Source organism: Suricata suricatta, chromosome 14 (assembly GCF_006229205.1).
Source record: "Suricata suricatta isolate VVHF042 chromosome 14, meerkat_22Aug2017_6uvM2_HiC, whole genome shotgun sequence".
NCBI lineage: Eukaryota > Metazoa > Chordata > Mammalia > Carnivora > Herpestidae > Suricata > Suricata suricatta.
Genome location: NC_043713.1, coordinates 19,571,991 through 19,595,020, shown reverse-complemented (window position 1 = coordinate 19,595,020; position 23,030 = coordinate 19,571,991). Strand labels below are relative to the sequence as shown.

At 39.8% G+C, this 23,030-nt stretch overlaps 1 protein-coding gene across 5 annotated transcripts in view; it reads right to left on the bottom strand.

Moving 5' to 3' along the window:
* Window positions 1-702: 702 nt before the first annotated feature.
* Window positions 703-23,030, bottom strand: part of CCDC68 (coiled-coil domain containing 68) — a 42,483-nt gene continuing 20,155 nt past the window's right edge. For all 5 annotated transcript variants that reach the window (XM_029922719.1, XM_029922721.1, XM_029922720.1 and 2 more), the window contains 6 exons: window positions 22,355-22,483; window positions 17,115-17,197; window positions 11,514-11,619; window positions 10,124-10,207; window positions 5,081-5,157; window positions 703-2,351 (listed from right to left, as the gene is read on the bottom strand). In XM_029922719.1, coding sequence (XP_029778579.1) covers window positions 2,294-2,351; window positions 5,081-5,157; window positions 10,124-10,207; window positions 11,514-11,619; window positions 17,115-17,197; window positions 22,355-22,483 — 537 coding nt within the window. In that variant the 3' untranslated portion in view covers window positions 703-2,293. The remainder of the gene's footprint in view (window positions 2,352-5,080; window positions 5,158-10,123; window positions 10,208-11,513; window positions 11,620-17,114; window positions 17,198-22,354; window positions 22,484-23,030) is intronic.

The window sequence follows — 23,030 nt, the reverse complement described above, 5'->3', positions numbered from 1 at the left end:
ATATTTATTCCAAAAACATTCCAAATGACAAAAGCTGAGATAGTAAAGATCTAGGAAATATCTATATGTGACAAAAAATGATACTGCTGATGCTATTAACAAGATACTTTTGTATTTGAAGAGTCGAGATCTTTTTGCGCTGCTGAAGCTGCTGAATCTTAGTCTCCGGAAATCCAAAGAGCCTTCCAAGGTGAACGTGGAAGACAGGTCCTAACTGTATCACATCCAGCGGCCCTTCCGTGTTCAAAAATGAACAGACTGAAACCTACATTAAATCCAGCAGTGTCTTCCTATGTTTGTCTGGAGAACACATAATTCTAATGGGAATCATTCTGGTTGTTAGGTCTGTTAGATGAGTCCATTCGAAAATCTCATATTTATTACCATCCAGCTTGAGGTGTAAAAGGCACCTAAGTGATCTCCAGGTGAAAGGTGAATTCATGCACTACATAGTAAATACTCGAAGCAGAATTCATGATCCCAATCTCCCACAAATGTGCCTGAGAATATACTGCCAAAAAGTCTTCTCTGTGGCAGAAGGTCATGATAATAAATGTAAAATTAGAAGATTTTTAGCAAGGAGATTTTTCTGAACTACATCTTATGAGGGTAGTCCAAATAGGTGAAAGACCCGCTTATTACAGGAAAACATCTACTATATGAGCATGGGTTGTTTCGAATCGTCATTCACAGGAAAATGCAGAGAGCCAACAAGGAAACTATTTTATTAAAGTAGCAAAAAGAAAAATATTTCTGTAGGGTAGGACTATCTCAAACCACCAAACGAGCAGGCAGAAGGAATACCAATAGCCACGTCAAGAGGTCCAAATCCCGGCTCCACAGTTAGCATCAGGGAACATTACTGGACCTCAGAGTATCCACCCACTGTGAGATGGTAATAATAATATGACATGCTTTTTGAGGTCTTTGGGGGAAGATTAAAGCAATTAATACAGGTAAAGTACTTAGAATTGTTCCTGGCATACGAACAGTGTCATGAATGTTATTAAGTAACTACATTTGAAAAACTAGTAAGCAATAAAAACATGAAGCATGAAATGCACACATAGAGTTATGCAACATTTCAAGGATTACAGTACTTTGATCAATTTATAAATATATTACTTTATCTCATTTGTATGTATTCTTAAATATTTCATAGATAATACTGATACTTCACATTCCACATTGAAAAGCTTGAAGCATCTTCCCTGAGAAAATGTTTACAGTCATACACCAGAGAGGATGATCAAAAGGCTTACAAGTAATTCCCCCTTCAGCAGGGCTAAGTCTGCCCATATTCCTTTAGTTCAAGTGCATTGTCTCCTGTTGTTAGCCTGTTTGCATTTCTACAAATTAGAGTCTGGTTTTCCTCACAGCAAGCACAAACTCACCTGTGATGAATGCTATGTCAAAATGTAAGCACACTTTCACCAAGGCACTAGCCATACAATTCCAATTCCAGAGTCTTCTTAGCTACAGACAGAAGCCACTGTACCTCTGAACCCATAATATATACATTTTTGTGAAGGTATGAGCTGACAGCATTTGTTTCTATTCTTTCCCCCCAAATATTGTCTTAGATAATACAATGAATCTTGAAAATAAAATTAGGCACAAAGCCAGAGTCACACTGTATTTCTTCATGCTTACTTGAAGGTCATCTCTAGCAACCAATTCTCAATCCCAGCCAAAGAACAATGGCTTCCAAAGGTACAGTAAGACATTGTGATTCTTAGCACTGGAGGGCTGTGTGAGTTGGGGAATTAGCTGAAACGAACCTACTCCTTCTGCTGCCCATAAAGCCATAGAGAATAACTCTCCCACTAGCAATGGGTCAGGAGATGAATTTATAAATTCATGTTAAGGTATTTCTTATTATTCAAAGTTAACTTTAAAATACATCTTTTATTCACACACACATACACTCTTCCATCTATATACATAAAAACCACTATCAGAATGTCATAGTTGACAACCTTAAACAATTTCCTTCAGCAAAACTCTACAAAAAAAGATTCAGATTTTTTAAGTCTAAAACAAAATTCATCTTCTATCAAAAGCCCCACATCTCTTCACCTATTCAGTAAGTTTTCAGTGAAGAGTTCCTTGCCTTGAATGTTTATTTGTCTGATTTTCTGGAGTGCCGTCTTCCTGCAGAGCTGTTGATGTATAGTAAATCTCATTGAATACTGCCATTGAGCCATTTTGACTTGCACGTTTAGGCTGTGTTTCAAGGAATAAATAAGACCCACATAGTGATCTTTCTCATGGAGATCTTCAGTTATCCAGCTCATTTCCGGAGCTTAATCAACATCATATAGGGCGTAGTGCCTTCAGTCTTCAAGTCACTGTAGAAAAGATCAATTAATTATTGAAAGCACACTAAACTTTAGTGATCCAATTGCTGTATCACTACCATTACCATCTCCACCACCGCTACACTACCAAGTCTGAACTACTTGATTTAATCTAAGAGATCTGGTGGTTAATTGGTTGACTCTGACTAATTCCCCATGAGACATAATAGAATCACACTGTGGAAGCATCAAACTTATGTAAATTCAGCTAGTTGTAGTGGGACAGAAGTGAGGAGGAGTGAAGGGAAGTGAGATAGAGTTAGAGGCTGTATCTGCCATTCCAGGCGGTGAAGACATGCACTGGAGTGACTTGGAGACAGGAAACACAGATCAGCCCTCCTGCCAGGATGGTTTAGTCCTGTGGGCTTCTCAAGTCTGAACCTCACCCCTCACTGTCTGATTCTAGTACTTAAAATATATATGTACGGATATATGTATGTATACAGACACCCACACCCACACGCACACATTTATATGTGCATCTTGTTCTTGTTTTTGTCTAAGAACATGATCCTGGATCTCCAGCAAACACTTCTTCTGGTGTTCAATTCAAGGAACACCTATATGTTCTAATGCTCAAAGACACCACCTTGCTTTTTAGTATTTACTCAGAGACATAGAACTATGTTTTATGGGCAATTAAAGATATTTGCCTGGATTAATTTTTAAACGTACATGATTTCTCCACCTTAATGGCTACTTTTCTACTGCAGTCTCTCCCTTGAGTTAAATTCCACTGCATCTGGTTGAACCCAGAATTACCGCATCATACTACCACTTACATTCTCAAAGCAGCCAACTGGCCATATTTTATTTTGCACATATGAGACCTACCAAGTCATAGAAAGAAAATAAATCTTTAAAACTAAAAGACATTTAACAACTAATTTGCTACAACGAAAGAATTGGCCATAGAAGTCATTCTTTCCAGCACATTCCCTCTGTACGGGCTAGAGTCTCCGGATTCAATACGGAGTTGTTACGGTAGAGAGAAGCAGTTGATCTCTTCTTCACTCCACTCTGGCCGCATTCCCTACAGGGTCAAAACAGCTGAGGTTGGCCAGGATGCCTCACCGCCCCAAGGGGCCTGGTGTCTGGTAAGGGAACAAAAAATCAATAGTCTTCCTTTTCCTTGGAAAGTCATGCTCGCTCTTTTGTTCTGGACTCTGCATTTCTTCCCCCACTGAAGTGACTGCTTCTCTTGTAAGGATGCAGGTCTGATTCAGGTTTCCCCTCTGACCTTGAAGGCCAGCTAACATCATTAACATTTCTGGGGGCGGGCCTAAAGATGGAGGTTAAGACTAGTCACGCCCTCCCTGAGGGTTCTGGGTCCACTCTGTCATTGGTTAAAGTTACTGTCAATGATGTGATGCTATATTGATTGGACCCCTGTACCTGTGTCACAATTTCCTGTAACTCCCCCTTCCCAAACTCATAAAAGGCCCTGCCCCCCCCCCCACCCGCCCCATGTTCGGGGCTCGCTCCACATGGATCCAGTACACTGGTGGAGTCTGTGAGCCCATGCTTATATAAGCCTGTAATAAAGCCCTTTGCTTTTGCATGCGTGCTTTGGCCTCCCTGGTGGTCTCTGGTTTTTGGGGGTGATATTAAAATCTGGGTACAACACTCTCACTGCTTCTGAATGTGGGTATTTCACTTCCTCCTTTAATATTTCTGGGGTTTAATTTCTCTTCTTTATTGGAAGTTTCAGGGCTACTGGCCAAAAAGTGGATAACTTCGCATCAGGGGGCCCGACAATGTTAGAAGAATCTATTCGGAATGGCTTCGTCTCATCTCGAATTACATCTGTCATTAGCAAAGTGAGCAGGGCTGCAGGGAGTTCTGCCCAGGGAGACGAGAGTCACCTGAATTCTTGGACTGATGCTTATCACAGCGGGCCTGAGCTTCTACCTCAGGCACTGAACAGAAGAGATTTTCAGAAAACAGCCTTCTGCCCTAGAGGGATTAGCCTGGGAAATTCAAAAGTGGCTAGAACAGGAAGTTTTTAATCACTTTTTAAATGATTCATGTAATCACAGACTATGTTTTCTTTTAGGTGATAATTTCATAGAGTATTATGGAAATAAGATTTGAGCCCAGAAGTCTCTTTTTTTTTCTTTTTTACAACTTGTCACTTCAGATTCTGTCACCATTAGAAAGTGACTTTGATGGTTTCAACAATCATTTTGATTGCTGTGGTGGGTCATTATCATTGCTTGATTCAGTCATTATTAGGTAGTTAGTGAAGACACTTGCCCTTAGCAATGCAGCAAACGAAGTGAATCACAAGGAACCATTCCTGCCTTCCTGAAGTTTACAATCTACCTGATTTGAGATACAGGCATGGACATTTAAATCATAATTAAAATGTCCATCAATGCTACAGAAAACAGGAGTCCCAGAAAAACAAGGACAACAAGGAAGATGGTGTGTACTGCCTGGAGAAAGAGATGAAGCAGATACCTGCCTTGTTTTACAGCCCAAAGCAAGAAAAATTTATCCATTCATTCATTCAGTAAGTATTTCTATGTTAGGCTTCGAGGATTCAGTGATAAACAAGGAACCCAGGTCCAGTTCTCAAGAACTGGGAAACAGTAAAGTGATTACATAAGTATTAATAGATTGGAATATTTCTCAAGTGGGAAAGATGCCAACATTCATGAATGAATGTTCAACAGAAGCTGTGAAGGCAGATGGCGATGGGGGAGGAAAACACTTACCTTGTAGAGACACCCTTGGATACTGTTGTCCTAGGAGTTTCAGACCAAAGGGCCACCTTGGTTTTCAGTTCTTTATTCTAACGTTGAAAAAAAATGTGTAGAGATTATATAGGTGGCATATATATTAGCCACATGCTCAATGCTTCTGATCAACCCACCACCTACATCACTCCTTGGCAGTAAGCTTGTTTCAGTCGCTCTATTAAAACACAGAACGTAGCTGGTTGAGAGTCACTCTTACAACATATCTGGAAGAGTGCACACTTTTCCAAGGGATTAAAATAAGAGTATTCTACAGCAGCCTCGGAAATTCAACAGCTGAACTATGTTTGATTTTACAGTTTCTTTTATGTAAAGCGATGCAAAAGAACTTCATAACATAACTTTATTAAAGAGCCTTGTTAAAGACACCCACGGTATTTATTACATGTTTGTCTTTCTTGTGCAATCTCTTGATTATAAACTCCGTGAAAATAAGCTCCATCTGTTCTTTACTATATAGTTCATGACATTCTTAGCCTTAATTTTCTCACTGAAGCCTCAGTTTCTTGATCTCTCTACTAGCAGTAAATAAGACATGTCTTGCCTACCATGTTCATGCTGTTGGAAGAAAAATCTCATATGATCATAATATTTTAATCTGGAAGTGCTCCCATACTTTTGGGAGATAATGCAGTGGCTGACAATAAGGAAGGCAACAGTTTAATTTCTCGAGTATGATCCAACTACCGCCACTTGAGAGCTTTGTGACCTCACTTAGTTTACCTGACCTCTCTGAGCCCCAGGTCCTCATCTGTATAATAGAATCATAGTTTTTCTTCACAGGTTCTGAAATGAGGTATCAATGTGTCCAGTGTCCAGTGTCTAGCATAGATTTTTAAGACTTAAGATTTTCTAGTTCAAGTACCATTTTTATAACTAAAAACTAAGGTCCAAAGGGCTTAAGTGCCCAATATCTTGTTCATGGCAGAACTAGGGTTCAAAGTCAGGTCCTTCCAATATAGTGCCAATGTCTCCTCTACAGCACAGTCACACCAAGCACATTCACTCAGCAGACCTGGACAATGAGACTTAAAACAACGAAGCATCCCATGCTCACGGCTGAGTTTTCAGTTGACAGCACTGGCAAGTCCAAGATGTTTAAAGGATACGCCAATAGAGTAGGGTGTGGGACTGAAGGGTGGCTCGGTGGGAGATTGAAAAGGGGAGCTGTGGCTTTAAAAGAACAGTAATACATCTGCCCCAATACCGATTAGGAAAGTAAGGAGTTAATGTGTCATATAATCGAAATTTAAAAGGTATTTCCTAAAAGCCCACCAGACGGTTTGGAGTATGCCAACACCAAAATGCATGGTTTGGGGAAACAGATGGTAGAATTTTGATGGAAGCAAGAGGGTTAATAATTAGGCGTGCCTAGCAAATGTCAAGACTTTTGCCAAGCGCTTTCCATACATCTATTCCTTGATAACTTCTAGTCTTCTCCATACTAAAGAAATAAGCCTGACAAAACTCAAGTTGTTTAGGTAACTTGTTTCTGATAACCCACACATTGTATATGCAGCATTGTGTACAAATGTGCAGGCTTCATGCAAGCCTGTCTGACTCCAAATCTTACAGTCTTTTCCCTGAAAGGCATTATTTTTCTGTAACCAGAGGAATTGCCTAACCACCTTCTATTACAAATAAGTAAGGGGTGAGCCCCAGGAGGCACAGAGATTCAAAGATTTCTGAAGGGATTTCAAGTCTGATAAACATGAAACAGAAGAAAAAAAAAACTGTCCATAAATTAGTCAACAATTAATCTACTGCATCCGTCATCCATCCAACCATCCATCCATCCATCCATCCATCCATCCAATTAGTCAGTTTCTGCCATGTCTATGGCACCCACCCACAGGCAGAGGGACTGTGAAGACACACAAGAAAGCTGGATCTTCATTTCCAGTATACAGAACACATAGCACGGTGGAAGTGATAAAAACAACCCATAAACACTAAAAAAATAAAAAATAATAAGTTCAGGAGATGCCAGAGGCAGTAAGTAATTAATTACTACATGAAAGGTATAACAGAGATCAATGACCAGAATGATTTATGATATTTTCATACACAAGGAGACTTCATCTGGACTTTGAAGACAAAATGAAATGGCCTAGGTGGAAAATAAGGGAGAAAAAGACTAAGGCAAAAAGTTCTTAAAGTATGATCTTGGGATATCAGCGACATCAGCATCACCTGAGAACTTACTAGAACTGAACATCCTCAATCTCCAGTAAGACCTACTGAGAAACCCAGGGTCGCCAAGGGATGAGTTTTAAGAAGCTCACCAGATGATTCTGACATCTGCTGAAGTTTGGGAACCACTGGACTAAAGTTCTGGTTTTCAGTGTTAGTTGTATATTGAAATTATCTGGAGAGATTAAAATCTAATGAATCTAGGGCCTCATCCCAGTGATTCTGTTTAACTTTGTTGTAGTCTGAGTTCAAGAGTTTCCAAGACTCCACAATTAATTCTAATGTGCTGCTAAGATAAAGAAAATAAATTAAAAACAGAGGAAGGCAGGGGCACCTGGGTGGCTCAGTCAGTTAAGCATCGGACTTCAGATGGGGTCATGATCTCATGGTTTGTGGGTTCAAGCCCCGTGTCGGGCTCTGCGCTGACAGCTAGCTCAGAGCCTGGAGTCTGTCTTCAGATTCTGTGTTTCTCTCTCTCTCTGACCCTCCCCTGCTCACACAGTCTCTGTCTCTCAAAAAACAAATTAAAAAAAAATTTTTTTAAAAATACAGAGGGAGGCAAACCATAAGAGACTCTTAAATACAGAGAACAAAGTGAGGGTGCTGGAGAGGTGGGCTAAATAGGTGATGGATATTAAGGAGGACACTTGTTGGGATGAGCACTGGGTGTTACATATAAGTGATGCATAACTAAATGCTACTCCTAAAATCTTTATTACGCTATATGTTAACTAATGTGGATTTAAATAAAATTGAAAAAATTGGAAAAAAAGATGAAAAACCATTGAAGTAAGGAAAGCTGAAGACGATGTGAATTTTTGCCCCTTCATATCCCTCAGCATCTCTTCTGCATAATAACTAAAAAATGGAAAAAAATTTTCACATACATTGATCATTTCACTATGATGTTTCATGATTTAAGCACTTAAGTCCCACGTAGGAAATGTACTTCAGATTTGATAAATTGATAATGAAGATGCTCCTTGTATGATGGAGATAAAGCTAATCTACACCCCAAACAAGTGTAAGCACACGTCGTTGACCAAGTATGTCGCTGAGAAAAACTCCTCTCTATAGAATGTTCTGCAATTTGAATCACATCATGATGACAACATTACTAGAACAAAAATAATCCAAGCTGGACAATTATGTAGAGGCCATTGGGATTCTTTCCAAAAACAAGTCCCTAGTTTCTCAAGTTGCTGAGAACCAAACGTAAGAGTTATCATGTTAGAAAGACTGTCTTTATTTTCATTTATCTTAACTTCTCATGCTGATTTATTTCATTGACTAGATTTAGGTACTTAGTTTTGATGGGCTTTCATAGTTTTCCCCTTAATTAGAACAGCCATATCCAGGAGTTTTATTACACCGTTACTTTACAAAACTAAAAATCACTGACCAGAGAATATGTCTGCTTTTTTTATGACTCTATCCAAGGATAGTTTGTTGACATAAATTTCCAAAAGAACCTAATTTTTTGCATACTTTTGATACTTTCTATCAATACATTCTTGTTAAATTAAATGTTAAGGATCATGATGGTTCTATGAAATGAGATAATCCTTAATATTTAGAAAATGGTATAATTTCTGAAGACAAACTTCCCTATCGGCAGGTCATCAGTGAGGAAGCTAGAAATGCGTGAGAATGCACCGAAGAATGAAGTAGAAAAGGGTACCAGGTCCAGGCAGTGGGTGATGAGCCTCTGACAGACAGGGAAACGGTGGCCCTGGGCACCGGCTCGAGCCCCAGTGGACACAGCCGTGTCATCTTTGGGCATGCCAGCTGCCGCCGTGTGGGCTTCGCCTCACTTGCTGGGAGGCAGGGCACTGCCAAGCCTGGGTCTGTAGTCGAAAGCCCATAAAGGGCTTTGACAGGGAAGAGAGGATGAGCAGGCAGGAAGAAAATTGCCATCTCAGGATGGTAAATTATGCTAGGCTGCAGGTTTCAAAACACTGAAAAATAATATTATAACAGGCTTCTTGAAGTGGGTGAGCTCTAATGCAAAGGGCAGAAGCCACGATGGATGTGAAAGATAAAAGAAGACAAAAGAGAAGGGCGCCTGGATGGCTCAGTAGGTGAAGTATCTGACTCTGGCTCAGGTCATGACATCATGGTTTGTGAGTTCGAGCCCTGTGTTGGGCTTTGTGCTGACAGCTTGGACCCTGCTTTGGATTCTGTGTCTCCCTCTCTCTGCCCCTTGCCCATTCACACACGCTCTCTCTCAAAAGTAAGTAAACATTAAAAAAATTGTTTTTGAAGAAAAGAGGACATCTCAGGACAGGAAAGAAACCAAGATAGAGTATAGAAAACCCAGCTATCTGGCTGGAGTAGAATTCACACAAGGTGGTCTTGACCAGGCTTCTAATTCAAGTTCACATGTTGCTTTCTGTCTCTCCAATATAGCAAGCATTCTGGAAAATTTGGGTCAACTTTTCAGTTATTTAATAGTATTTAATATTATAAAATAATGCTTAATATTTTAATAATTATTAAGAGTACTCTCTCCCACAAGTCTATAATTTCTTATGCATAGAAGACACACATTTGCACACTCACTAAAAGATGCTCATATACATACACACAGACACATGTAGACTCACACATGGATACTCAGGCACAATCACACACAGATACACCCACACACCCATGCACATACAGGCACATTGTGTCACAGTGTCACACAAGCACATCCAAGTACATGTGACACATATGCAGGCTCACGGATATACAGAGCACACAGACCCACACACACTCACACACAATCACAGTCACACTTAAACATACAACACATTCCCTCCTTACCTGTGCTTCAAGTATATTAACTTTTTCTCTCAGATTTTCAATTCTTTTATCTTGTTCTTTCAAATTATTTTTTAATCCTTCCATCTAAGAATTAGGAAACACAATTGGAAAAATCTTGTCAGACAACAGGGAAGTTACTTAAGTCAGAAGTTGCACAGGTTTCTAGGGTCAACTGACATCCATCAAATAAAAAAAAATTAAATCCCAAGTATTAGAGGACTCAGCACTTTGCAGAAAATAGCAGGGCACATTGGCAACTAGGGATGAAAGCATGTGGACAGTCCTATTAAATGTCGGAATCTCTGGAAAACCTGTTTAAACCGAGTCCAGCGGGCACTCATCCTGTGGGAAGCAGCTTTGGCCATCATTCTCTGTCTCCACCGCATAAAGTTCTCATACGGCAGGTACAGAGGCAGGTGGCCATCACGCAAGGCCACCGCCTGGCACGGGGAAGCTCCCTGAGGCAGAGATCTGGTCAACCTGATCGTGAGCTGAGTCTGCTTTACTTGGGAAGACAAGCATCTGCCGAGGAGCTGGGGAGGTGGGGTGTGAAGACCAGAGCAGAATAGGAAGGGAAGAAATCCATGGAGTCTAAGGCCGATTCAGCCACCGTCAGCTCTGTCATTTGACTGCTGTGAGTCTCAGTTTTCTCATCTGTAAAATGAGAATGTGGGATACCCTCTACATCCATCCTGGCTCTCAAGTACCATGACTCAATTCTCTGGTCTGTTGGTGAAGTTCTAGCCAAATGTTATATTTGTGTCACGGAGGTATTAGAGGTATTCAGAAGGATTCCTCTTGGGAGCAAATCTTTGGGAGTAAAAAATGATGGAAGGTGTGATTTTAAGTGTAAAGCAGAGCCCTCAACCCAGATCAACAGATGTCTTGGAATGAATCGTGTGAGTACACAATCCGCCATCCATCTGGCTGCCCCCACAATTTCCTCTTCTCTTTCACCTGCCAGTGTGTTTCCGGAGAAGAACGGCCAGGCTACGCCCCTGGCCCCACACACCTACTAAGTAAATCTGCTGTTTATGAGGTTATAAAAACAGATCATAGCTTCCTCAAAAAGGGCTGAATCTTCTAATCTCCAAAGTCTTCTAAAGAACAGTGTACCTGATCTGGCTTGCAACCCCTTTTAAAAAATCATGGGAACAACTAAAGAGCAGTTAAGCACAATTTCCCGAATATCTTCATTGAGGACGCTACAGGTGCTGGCAAACAGATAAAAGAAGGCATTGAGCACAGAGTCATGCAGCCTGGGAATAAAAAGCACATGTCACCAGGGAGAAGACTCTCACTGCTTCTAAGGTCCCTACAAGCTGCCTGCGTTCGGTCTTTTCGCTGCAAACATCCCGTCTACCAGAGAAGCGCGCTTGATTAATCTGACCTCCTGGATGACACTCCGCAGGTTCTGATGCTGAGACTGAATCACAAACTGCAGATGGGAGAGCTGCTCCTGGAGAAGGTCAATCTCCATTTGAAGATCGTGGCAGCTGCAAGTGCAAGAGGAAAAAGAAAGAGTTGCTGAAGCGTGGCGCAGCTGACTTTTATCGCTCTGCCGCCAGGTTCTCCTCACGCACGACCCTGTTCCTGGGCGTCACGTGGGAAGGGTGCTGGGGTACCCGGGCGGCACACAACACACTGAAGATAAACAGCCACAAAGCAGCCTCTGATAAGCCCAGACGTGAACGTGAATGAGAATATCCATTCATGTCAAAAACTCCCTCCCCGCCATCTGTGACTTCCCTCCCTCCAGGAGCTAGCTGAGTCAAACTGTATTGAGCCAGATGAAGCACTCGCATGTCTAAACGGTCATGCCTAGGAGCAACCACAGACCTAGAACTCAGCGGGATGCACAGATAATTACATAAAGGTAGTAGGGCTACAATATGGGGGGCTGGGAATTCAGATTTTCTATATAATGAGAAGCCGATTTCCAATGATACAAGCTAGTTATGTTGTGGATTGGCTGTGTTTGTTTTTTATTATGATTATCATCATCATCATCATCAGTATCATTATTACTATTTTGGGTTCCAACTTTGGGTATTCTACTACCTATAAATAGAGCATAAAAAAAGGAAATTTAAATTCCAGCTATTATTTTTGAGTCCACATCAACCAGTGTGAAAAAAAGAGGGATGAGGTTTGAATTTAGATTATTTATACTCTTACAAAGCTCCATTTAGGTAACTGGAATTGATTACACAGCTTTTGACTTGCCAATATTTTCTTCTTGCCAATATTAGTTTAGTTTTGAGGCATGCATTGTGGCCAGGTCGCCAAGCTTGGAAGCACTGTGACAGTCACAGAGCAGATGGGACAATTCCTACTTTTATTACTTTACAAGAATATACTGAGGACTTAAAAAGGTAAGTGAATATGCTTTAGGAAAATAAGCTTTTTACACAATAATATATTAAATTTTTGTAGCTATTAAGGCTTTATAATGAGTAGCCACCATCCAATGAAATTGAAAATCTGATTTTTATGGCCTCCGCAAATATTACAAAGGTCATGGACATTCGTGTGACACTAGAGAACATGTTCTCCTTTGAAAAAAAAAGGAGTCTCATTTTGTTTCACATCATGTCCTAAAACATTGCATCTCAAACTTAATATGCATGGGAGGATCTTGTTAAATCATGAGGGATCTTGTTCAAATGCACATCTGATCCAGCAGCAGGCTGGGCACGGCTTGGGATTCGCCTTTTCCAATAGGCTCCAGGTTGTTGCCGACGCGTCCTCCCGCCCATTTGTGCAGCCTCGCCCTGAACCACTGAGGTTGGCCCCATAACTTCTACTGTATGATACACTCTCTCAAAGCCAAGAGGCTTGCGGGCACCTTGCAATATTTAAGAAAGTCTTTTAATTGTTTCCCTCGTTTGGTTTTGCATGAGAGAGCTTTAAAAACAGTTTGCTTCACTGTAGAAAAAATTAATTTCTCTAAAACTACAGAAATTCTTGCACAGGTATAGAGATTATATAATATTAGCCATTACTCTTTACTCATCCTATGAAATTAAATCAGTTATGCTACAAAAATACCATGCAATTACGTGTAACATGCAGTTAGTTCACTGTTGTTCATAACATAAAAATTGGAACACTGAATGTTCATCAATAGAAGACTAATAAAACAAATTATGCTCTATCCATGCCCCTTTTATTTTACATATTTTTATATATATGTGTGTGTGTGTGTGTGTGTGTGTGTGTGTGTTACAGAGATAGGCCAGTGGACTTGATTTATATCAAAGATGATTCGGCAGCATTTTATCAAAAGGATGGTCTTTTCAACAAAGATTCTGGGACAACTCTACATTCATATAAAAAAAAAGAAAATTAATCCCAATCTCACCTCATAAGAAAAATAAATTCCATGTAGATGGTAAATAAAGCTGGAGACCCAAAAGACTTTCAGAATATAACAAAGAAGAACATCTTCATGAATTTGCAATAGGCAAAGATTTTCTAAAATAGCACTCAAGACAGTATTAACCACAAAGTTAATTTTGACCAGACGAAAATGAAAGTCTTCTAATCATCAAATGACAGGGTATAGGCTAGCCTCCGAATATTGAACTGAAGTGACTAATAAAGGCGCTGTACTCTGGATGTGTAAGGATACATCTACCCATTAATAGGACAGACACGCCGGTAGAAAAATTAGAAAGGGGCTTGAAGAGGCACTGCACAATAAAGAGGAGTTTAGGACACACAGAGCAGAGAAGGCAAACTAGAGTTTGCCCAACAGCTAGTGCTAAGATTCAAAACTGCTCTGGTGAAGAGGGAAAAAAAAAAAAGAAGGAAAGAAGGAGCAGTTACTCAGGACTTTCCTGGGAATAGGGAGAAAGAATTCAGAATACCTTACAGAGGCAGGCTGGCTTTGGATATTTATAAACTGTTCACAAACCGATAAGAAAATTAGAAAATAAAATAAAAACTTGTAAAAATATTAAAGAGGAGTATTCAAAATGGTCTCATTGTGTCCTTTGATGACCCAGAACTCAGAGCAAAGGGGAAAATAAGCGTGGTGATTTTAGAAGATGGACATTGCGCTTCTCAAAAATACGAAGCTCAGGAAATTTCCCCACATGTTCCATGCCAGTATTACCACAGAAGTCACTGTAGATAAATAATATCTGAAAGAGGTCTCAAGGCGGAAGAAAATATTTCTAGCAGCACTCTTGAAAACACAGGGCTTTCAGGCTTATCTGCATTAATACATGGAACAGGAACTAACAGAAATCGGAGAAATTCTCTCCCAGTATTGTTTAATAAATATGAAACCTAGTCACCCACTTAAGGTCTTTAAATATGAGGATATACTGAAATAAGCTGCCATTTGAGCTCCCTTTAATCTCTGTTCTTTATCTTTCAGTGAAAGCACTCAATCTTAATAAAGAGTTACTAAAGCAAAACAGCAGGAAGAAAACATTACAAAGGCCAGGCCTAGAGAAGGACACCAAGCCCTTCTAATCAATGTCTGATTCATGCTCTGCCGCACAGCGCCTCAATATAAATATAAGGTAAAGGCTGAAATTAAAATACCCTTGAAAAACTTACACTTTGGGAAGGCATAGATGTATTTTTCCCTACTCTTCCCACCAAGTACAACCAAAACCACAAGAAGACTCTGGAAGGTGGAGAGAAGGCAGACCAGCTCAAGGCTTTGGAATCCAAGGAATGACACAATGTTGAGTTCCTTGGGTTTTCTTTTTGCGTCATATATCCCAGACGTGGAGCTGAAAAAGTCTGCAACCTGGAAATGCCAATGGGAGCAGCCAAAAAAAAAAAAAGCCCCATCAACAAGAGAGGAAAATCTTGGCCTTATCCTTTTGAGAGAGGCAAATGAGGTTCCTCTCTGCATTCAGAGCACCAATCCTATCTTGAACTTGCAGAAATGTAAAAACAAATGGCTTAGTCTTTAGTAATATGGGACCATCATAGCGTAAGCACTTGAGGAGAAGCAAACCCTCTATCTCTGATGACCAATGTCTGCCAATCACACGGCGAAAGGAAATTGAATTAATGGAGAATTGTTTCCATTGTATCCATTCATCAGGATACTGTTAAACCTCTCTTTGGGTTACCTTAACCAGAAGGCAGCAGGATTCAACCACATTGCCCTTCTTCTCCAAACTGTTACAATGGCCTTGACTGATTTGTTTTCTGACATCATGCTATTCTTTTTTTTTCTTTAGAGGAGAAACAGAAATCCTCATGCTTGTGGTAGCTTAACCAAGTCTCTATTGCTTTAACCAAAAGCATCTGACACTTACTGATTTCATTTTCTTGTCACTTAGCAGAGTGAATACCTCTACACACAGACAAAATAATAGTAAGATAAATATTTGTGATGCCCACACTCTCTGAAAATTGCATAAGCCTAGATGTTCAAACACCTTTCTAGAAACACAAAACATCCATTTCCCTCAAGATATTGCTAAGACCTCCCTAGGAGCTCTTTGAGAATTCCTTATAACAAATGCTCATATATAATAGAACAGAAAAAATAGCTCAGCTTGGTTTTCAAAATGGTTACACTTTGGGCTCAAAGGCTGACAAAAACTGTATTGTCAATAAAAATCATTTTTAAAGAAAAGTTATCAAACTCAGATTGTCCAGACTCTTAATGGAAAGCATACAGTACCAGCCAGCAGATCTGCTACATGGAAAACTCTCTTGCAGGAAAAAAAAAAAAAAGATAATCCACAGATTTCCTTAGAGTTAAGTTATGAGTACATGTAATCCTGAAGACCTATGGATGTCTTCCAGAGAATTCCCTTCATTCTGTATGAGGTGTGCAGGCTATACCGCACTCTCGTAGAAAGTCCCCTGCTGGGGCTCTCTGCTTGTACACAAAAAACAGTATGTGTAAATTAATATTAGCAGTGTTCCAGTATGTTCTGAATATGCATGTGCAATTGCCAGGGTCAGCCCAGATCTGGACGTTGGCATATGTGGTCCAATAGATGAACATGAGCCAGACAGAAGGCAGAAGCTTATGAGAGATGAAAAGAGAAAGACAGTTAATTGGAAAGGAAAGAGAAAGAGAAAAAAAAATCAAAGATTGAGAGAGAGAGAGACAGAGAGAGTGCTGTTTGAGTATACATTATTGAATAAATGAGAAGACTACTTTGTACATTCTTCATATGTACATATGGTTCATAATAATGTTCAATAAGGTTCATACTAATGCCTGATACCATAAGAAGCAACAGTTCCAGAGGGATGAAATAAGACCTTGAAATAGACTTGACTTTGAACACTGGAATATATCAGAACATCTAAAAAAGGTGGCAGGTTTAGAATTAGAAGGGAAGGGAAGGGGAGGAAAGGGAAGGGGAGGGAAGGAAAGGGAAAGAAATGTGAGGCAATTTTATAGGTTATCAGTTATCACATGATGTTCCAGAGAATTTTTCTAACAGCAGTGAAATAATGCAGCAGTTGGGTCATATCCATGAGCCATGTCATCCCCATACTAAAGACTATAACAGCTTGTGAGTTACAAGTATTTGTAAGTCAATCTGAAGAATTAAGAATACATTCAGAGAGTTCCTTCATTCTCTACAAGGCTGGGAGCCCCACAAAATGATCTTACAATTCCACTTGTAGGCTAACCTATTTGATGCTGGCTATAGCAGAGACCCATTGACAAAATCAGAAGCATGAGGGGAATGAAGACCTCAATAAGCACTTCTTTACCACCCAGGGTAAAGAGGGAGGGAACAGCCTCATTTACTCTTCAGAAGGATTTACCCCGCACCAGTTTCTCTGGATCTCCAGGGAACTCTGCTGCACCCTGATTCCCCAGTGGGAGGGAGGGGGGCACATGGCTGTTAAGAGTAAGCAATCTCCCTTCATCCTGCACTTTCAGTCTTCCTGTCTCCTTAGAAGGTGGGAGCCTTCAGTCCACTGGCCAGAGGACCAGCAGAGAGGAAAGGGATCAGGAATTACTTTAATAGGAGGGAGATCTGCAAACCTTTTAGCACATGTAGCGTTGGATTTGAGTTGCATCAGCTTGTTTTCCAAAGACAGTTTTTTTTCTAGCAGTGCTCTCTTTTCCTAGGAGAAAATAAGATAACAAGTTTATTTCTGTGTGTGTGTGTGTGTGTGTGTGTGTGTGTGTGTGTGTGTGTGTTTGGTAAGTCTTTCTTGCAAACTGTTCACAAAAGACACTTCTTATAATAGTAGAAATACGTTTTGAGGTACAGAGCCAATTTCAGCTGTTACAACCCACCCCAGGGAGAACTAGCCAGGCATTTTCCTGTGTGGTTCGCAAGTAGCTCAGTGACAAGTCAAGACTGGGTGTCTTTACTCTCCTCACTTGCCTGGAGACTTGCTCCTCCTCCAGCCCATTCCCGAAGTATCCCCAGCTCAGTAAAACTCCTGCCTCCCTCCAGCCCACCCCGAGTGCAAACTGCCAGCCCATCTCTCTCTTCGCATTGGCTCTCCCTCCGTTCCACCTGCTTCTCCTACATGAGACTGAGCTGTTGGTGTCCAAGGACAGTATTGACCTTATCTTCATAGCCCTACCTGCTCAGCTCACAGGGCATCTGTCAGAAGATAGAAAAGTAGTAAATGAATTTTTAGTGAAGGATCAAGGCCACAAGTGATAAAGTCACTTTCTAGTTAGGATATAAGAGAAATGTTGACATTGAGAAAGAAAAATCTAAAGAAATACCTTAATGGTATTATTAAGCCAAACCCTGTCCACTCAAAAGGAGTATAACAAGTCCATGAAAAACCCAACTGGGGACAATTGTGTTCTTTTTCATGCTGAATGGGAAGAGATGTGTTGACATTTGACAACGCTGCTTAGAACTGTTCCTGCTATAATGTTTACATGGGTAATTTCCAAGGCAGTGTTGTAGAGCAAAAATGCAGGTAACTCGTTGGACCCAGACTGACCTAGTTACACATGACTAGGTATTTTTTTGCCAAGCCTTTAACCTTTCTGGCCTCATCTCTGTTAGAAAAAATTATCCAAAACTTGGAAATCAAAACAATATACGATTTTAATGTCAGATTGGGTCATTGTTTAATAACCTGACCCAATTCTCATGGAGAATTTCCCTGCGTTTATGATTTTATTGCTTATGATTTGATTAGAGTCCCGACTCATTTGTAGATTTCTGCCCGGTAGAAAAGATAAGCCCACACATTATGGTTTAATTGCCTCAAAGAATATTAACCAGCTCTGTATCTAACCTAGTAATCCAATTCTATATTCCTTTTCTCAAAATGCTTTTAATAGCCAGTTTCTCAAAACCTTTCATTTAAGCCAGCTTTACCATCTTGTTGGTTCCCTTATTAATGAATGAGTTGAGTAAAACATCTGACATATATTCATCCTACATATTTTTGAGTCATGTTTTTTTTTTTTTGAGTCATGACGTTTTGAACATCCCTAAAATGGAGATACTGCTACCTATATTGAAATGTTGAGATAATTGGAGATATTACATGTGGAAGGCCCACATGCTTTTTGAACATATATTATGACCTCCATTTATAATAATTTGAAGGCGCCAAATGCTTCATATCTTATGGCTATTATGTTTTAAATTTACATTAACATTTTCTAATTTTTCCTGTAGCATTTCTGTCACATATGGAAATGTCCCTTGTGTCACCCTAGTTGTGTTCAAATTATTTTTTGAGGGGTCACAAATATGTCTCATAATCTTATTACGATACTTGAATCATTAAAGAAACACTTCGTTGATAATATATTTTGATTTTGTCAGGAAGAAAACAGTGATTAACGAACATTCTTCCTACGGGACTTACTCTCAATTAATGGATCCTCATAACCGTGGTTCAAGCAGACAAGACAACTGGACAAGTAAACGTTCTGCAGTGGCCAGGGCTCTGGCATGTAGCTTGGGCTCCTAATGCTTCCTCTCTAACAACACAGATAATCACACCACCCTGGCTAGCGCTTTTTCTCAGGGAGTGTCTTCTGGAAAAGGGAAGGAGTTCACAGCACCACCCAGTGGGCAATCCACGATTCCCAAAAAACGGTACCTCTGGGGAACTCACGCGTTCCCTCTCCCTATTGATCAAAGTGGAGTAGACACCAATTTAAATAATTGCCATATGTTAACATCTAAATGATTTGGGAACCGAGTATATCATTTTTATCTGACGCAAGAGAAGACAGGCGCATAATGGAGAGCATTTTGAACTGGTAACTGGAGGACAGTGGAAATCGTTCCTTGTTCCCACTGTCCTCATTTATAAAATGGTGATGAGGAATTAGGTGGTCTCAAAAGCACCTTAGAGCTCTAACATTCCAACAGAGCTAAATCAATGACATTGGAAAACAAATATGATGCAACAGAATTGCACTGCTAGCGAAAGGAACATATGCCATATTAAAATGCTCTTATTGGGCGTTTTTGCTGGCTTATCACTGTGTTTATGGAATTCATTCTCACTGCATTCCTGATTAAAGTGGGGCAGATGGTGAAGGTTTTAAGTAATGTGTTCATTACCAGCCCTCATACCACTAATGGCTATTTACTGGAGCAGTGGCTTGTTCAAGTGAGTAGAAAATGAATCCTTCTCCAGGGGCCATCCACTACCAAGGCAATATTTATCAACTTTTGTTGTGGGTGTTCATTTTTAATTTTCATTTCCTTTTCCTTTTCAAACTCATGTCTTTTCCTTATTGACACAAAAATCTAGAGCTCTGTCTCTTCTTATTCTGACACCCACCCCCGCCACACATGAGGAACCCTTCATCACAGCCTGATTCTCTGTAACCTTAGCCCAAGAAGATATTGTCAAGCTTTGTTTCTTAGAGTTTTATTTATCCACTTGTTTGTTTTACAAATATAACATGCTTAAGCTGAGTATGTTTTTAAAAACTCTGGCACGTTGCCCTTCTGCTCCAACCCCAACTATCTCTAACTCTCTGAGATTCCAATAGGCTCCACTTCAGGAAATCACTGAACTAGAATATTCTAGAAAGCTAGTGCATGACCATGAACCATGGGCATCCTGTCTGCTTACTCCATCACAGAGCACCTACAGACCACCATTATGGGTCAATATCAAGATAAATGGTAGGCTATCACTTCTCAAAAATGTCTGCCAGTATTTAAGCCAATTCAGAAATTTATCCTGGAGTACATTCCCCTATCCTCAAGAGCAGTGTCTGCCTCCCTGGAGGACCCTAGGAGAAGGAATGAAGAGTGATATGGAAAATTCCTTGAGTCCCACACAGCCCAGATACTACATTGCAATCTCTACAAAGATATTGAATCTGGTTCATTCACAGATAGATAGCTAACCTCTAGTTCTGATTGTTAATATGGTACGTGCTCAAAGACTTGTTGAATAAATAGTCAAGTGAATAACCCAGAATTCTGAGATCAATGCACATCCAATACAGATTACACGGGGTTTCTAGGACATAGAAATTATACTCTGCTGTTCTTTTGTTAATTTTCTGAGACTGACAGCTGGCCACTAAACCTGGCCCGGTGCTACTGGGTTTGGGGTGATCACAAGTCTAAATTTAAATGAACTGGTTAATCAGCTTTATTTGCATTCCAGAATTGTCTTCCTTTCCTACATGCATTCTTTGTGATTAGTTTGCTGAACTGTTTATTACAGGATAAATATTCTAATGCTACAAAGTATTCATCCAAATGTTAGTTTGTTCAAAATATTATAACTATAAACTGTCATATTGCCTCCAAACCAGCTGCTTGAGGACATTCTAGCCCAATGTATCTGGCTAAAATAATATGCATAACCCACCCCACAACACAGAGGAGCTATATATTAGTCTTACTAGATTCAGTTAAATATGGGCTTATTTGATTTTTTGTGATTGCCTCACAGGACCTTCATTGAGATTAGAAGTTCAACCAAACCCAGTGTTACAAATTAAATTCTTGAGGAGTATGTAAAATGTTAATCAAATTTCCTTTGGCCAGAAACCCTGAATATTGAAATGTGATTCTTTTGAAGTGGCATTTCAAAAATGATACCAACGCAAGAAGACATAAAACAGAACAAGGCTGAGAAGAGGCAAACCAGGGAATTATTATAATAAATATAAAAATTTATTGGACAATATTTACTAGAAGTCAAAAGCTAGATTCTTTCTGTTTAAGATTTTATTTTTAAGTAAATATTCAGTTTCAGAGAGCCCAATTTTCTATTGGTTTGTTTTGCTACTAAAAACCCAGTAATATTTGGTTGTATTCTAAATTCTAAGGAATGAGTAATTAAATTTATATGCTCCCTTTTTGTTTATATTTAGAGTGCCAGCCACTCACAGGCATGCTGCATAAAATTTTTAATAATTTTTGTTCAGTCACTTCTCTTCCCTAAATTGTCTCTTATGGAAGTTCCAAATCCTTCAGAATGTCTTTTCTTCCTTCCTCCCTTCCTTCCTCCCTTCCTTGCTCCCTTTCTTTCTTTCTTTCTTTCTTTCTTTCTTTCTTCCTTCCTTCCTTCCTTCCTTCCTTCCTTCCTTCCTTCCTTCCTCCCTTCCTTGCTCCCTTTCTTTCTTTCTTTCTTTCTTTCTTCTTTCTTTCTTTCTTCCTCTCTTCTTTTCTTTCTTAGAGAGAGGGAGTGTGGGGGAGGCTCAGCAGAGAGGGAGACAGAGGATCTGAAGTGGGTTCTGCCTCAAGAGCAAAGACCCCGATGTGGAGCTAGAACTCACGAACCAAACCACGAGATCGCAGCCTCAGTGGAAGTTGGATGCTCAATGGACTGAGCCAGTCAGGAGCCCCAGAATGTCTTCTCTTAATGTGAATTCTATCTGTCCTAATGCAGCCACAGAACTTTACAATCCTAAAGTGAACTCAGATGGCCAAAAAATGGATATTTCACTGAGCCTAAGACACAGAAAGCTACGATTACAGTGCTTCACTGTACTGTTACTAAGAATAGGTGGACTTTGTGCTCATCCCCATCGCTTCCATTCACAGCCTTCCCTGCTTCTCCTGTCTAAGCCTTATTTACACTCGAGAGAGAAAGTAACAATGATATGACTGCAGTATCTGTAGATGTAAATCTGGGAGAGTACAGACCTATATATTAAGTGTATAAGGGGAGAAACCAACATTATTGAGTACTTTCTAAAGTCTAGGTCGTTGCAAAGAGTACTTTCACTTAATGTCTTATTTTAGTGTTATTTTCTTACATTCTCTCCCCCAACCCTGTCAGAAGAATCCGTTTAATTCTCTAGGGGCTTACCTTTTCCATCCTCTGTACAAGGTTCTCCAACTCTGTGATTTGATTATGTTTTTCTTCAAGCTTTTCAGCAACTTGATTCAGATTTTCAATATGTTGTTTCAATTGTTGTTCCTTTTCAAGTTTGTTAACCTTTGGTCAGAAAAACAATTGTCAAATGATTGTTTTTATTAAATGCATACAGATATTATCTCCCGGTATAATTTTGAGTAGTCAAAAAAAAAAAAAAAAAGGAATAGTTCGCACTTGATTCAAATTACTCTTTCCAATTTAGTATTTCCTTCAAAATAAACCTTATGGGTTACAATGGCACTAAACAAATGTAGACTTAATAATACACTAGAATGTTTACATTTGTTACCATTAAGCATGCTACCCAAACTGCTATACAAAAGAGAGATACTAATGTAAGTAAAGGGAAATTTTTGACTTGCTCTCAATGAAACTTATCTAGAACAAAAAATCTTATAGGGGAGCCTGGGTGGCTCAGTCAGTTGAGCATCTGACTCTTGGTTTTTTGGCACAGGTCATGACCTCATGGATCATGGGTGTGAGCCCTGCATCAGGTTCTGTACTGACAGCGTGGAGCCTGCTTGGAATTCTCCCCCCAACCCCTCTGCCTGTCTTGTGCTCACCCTGTCTCTCAAAATAAATAAGCAAACTTAATAAATAAAATAAA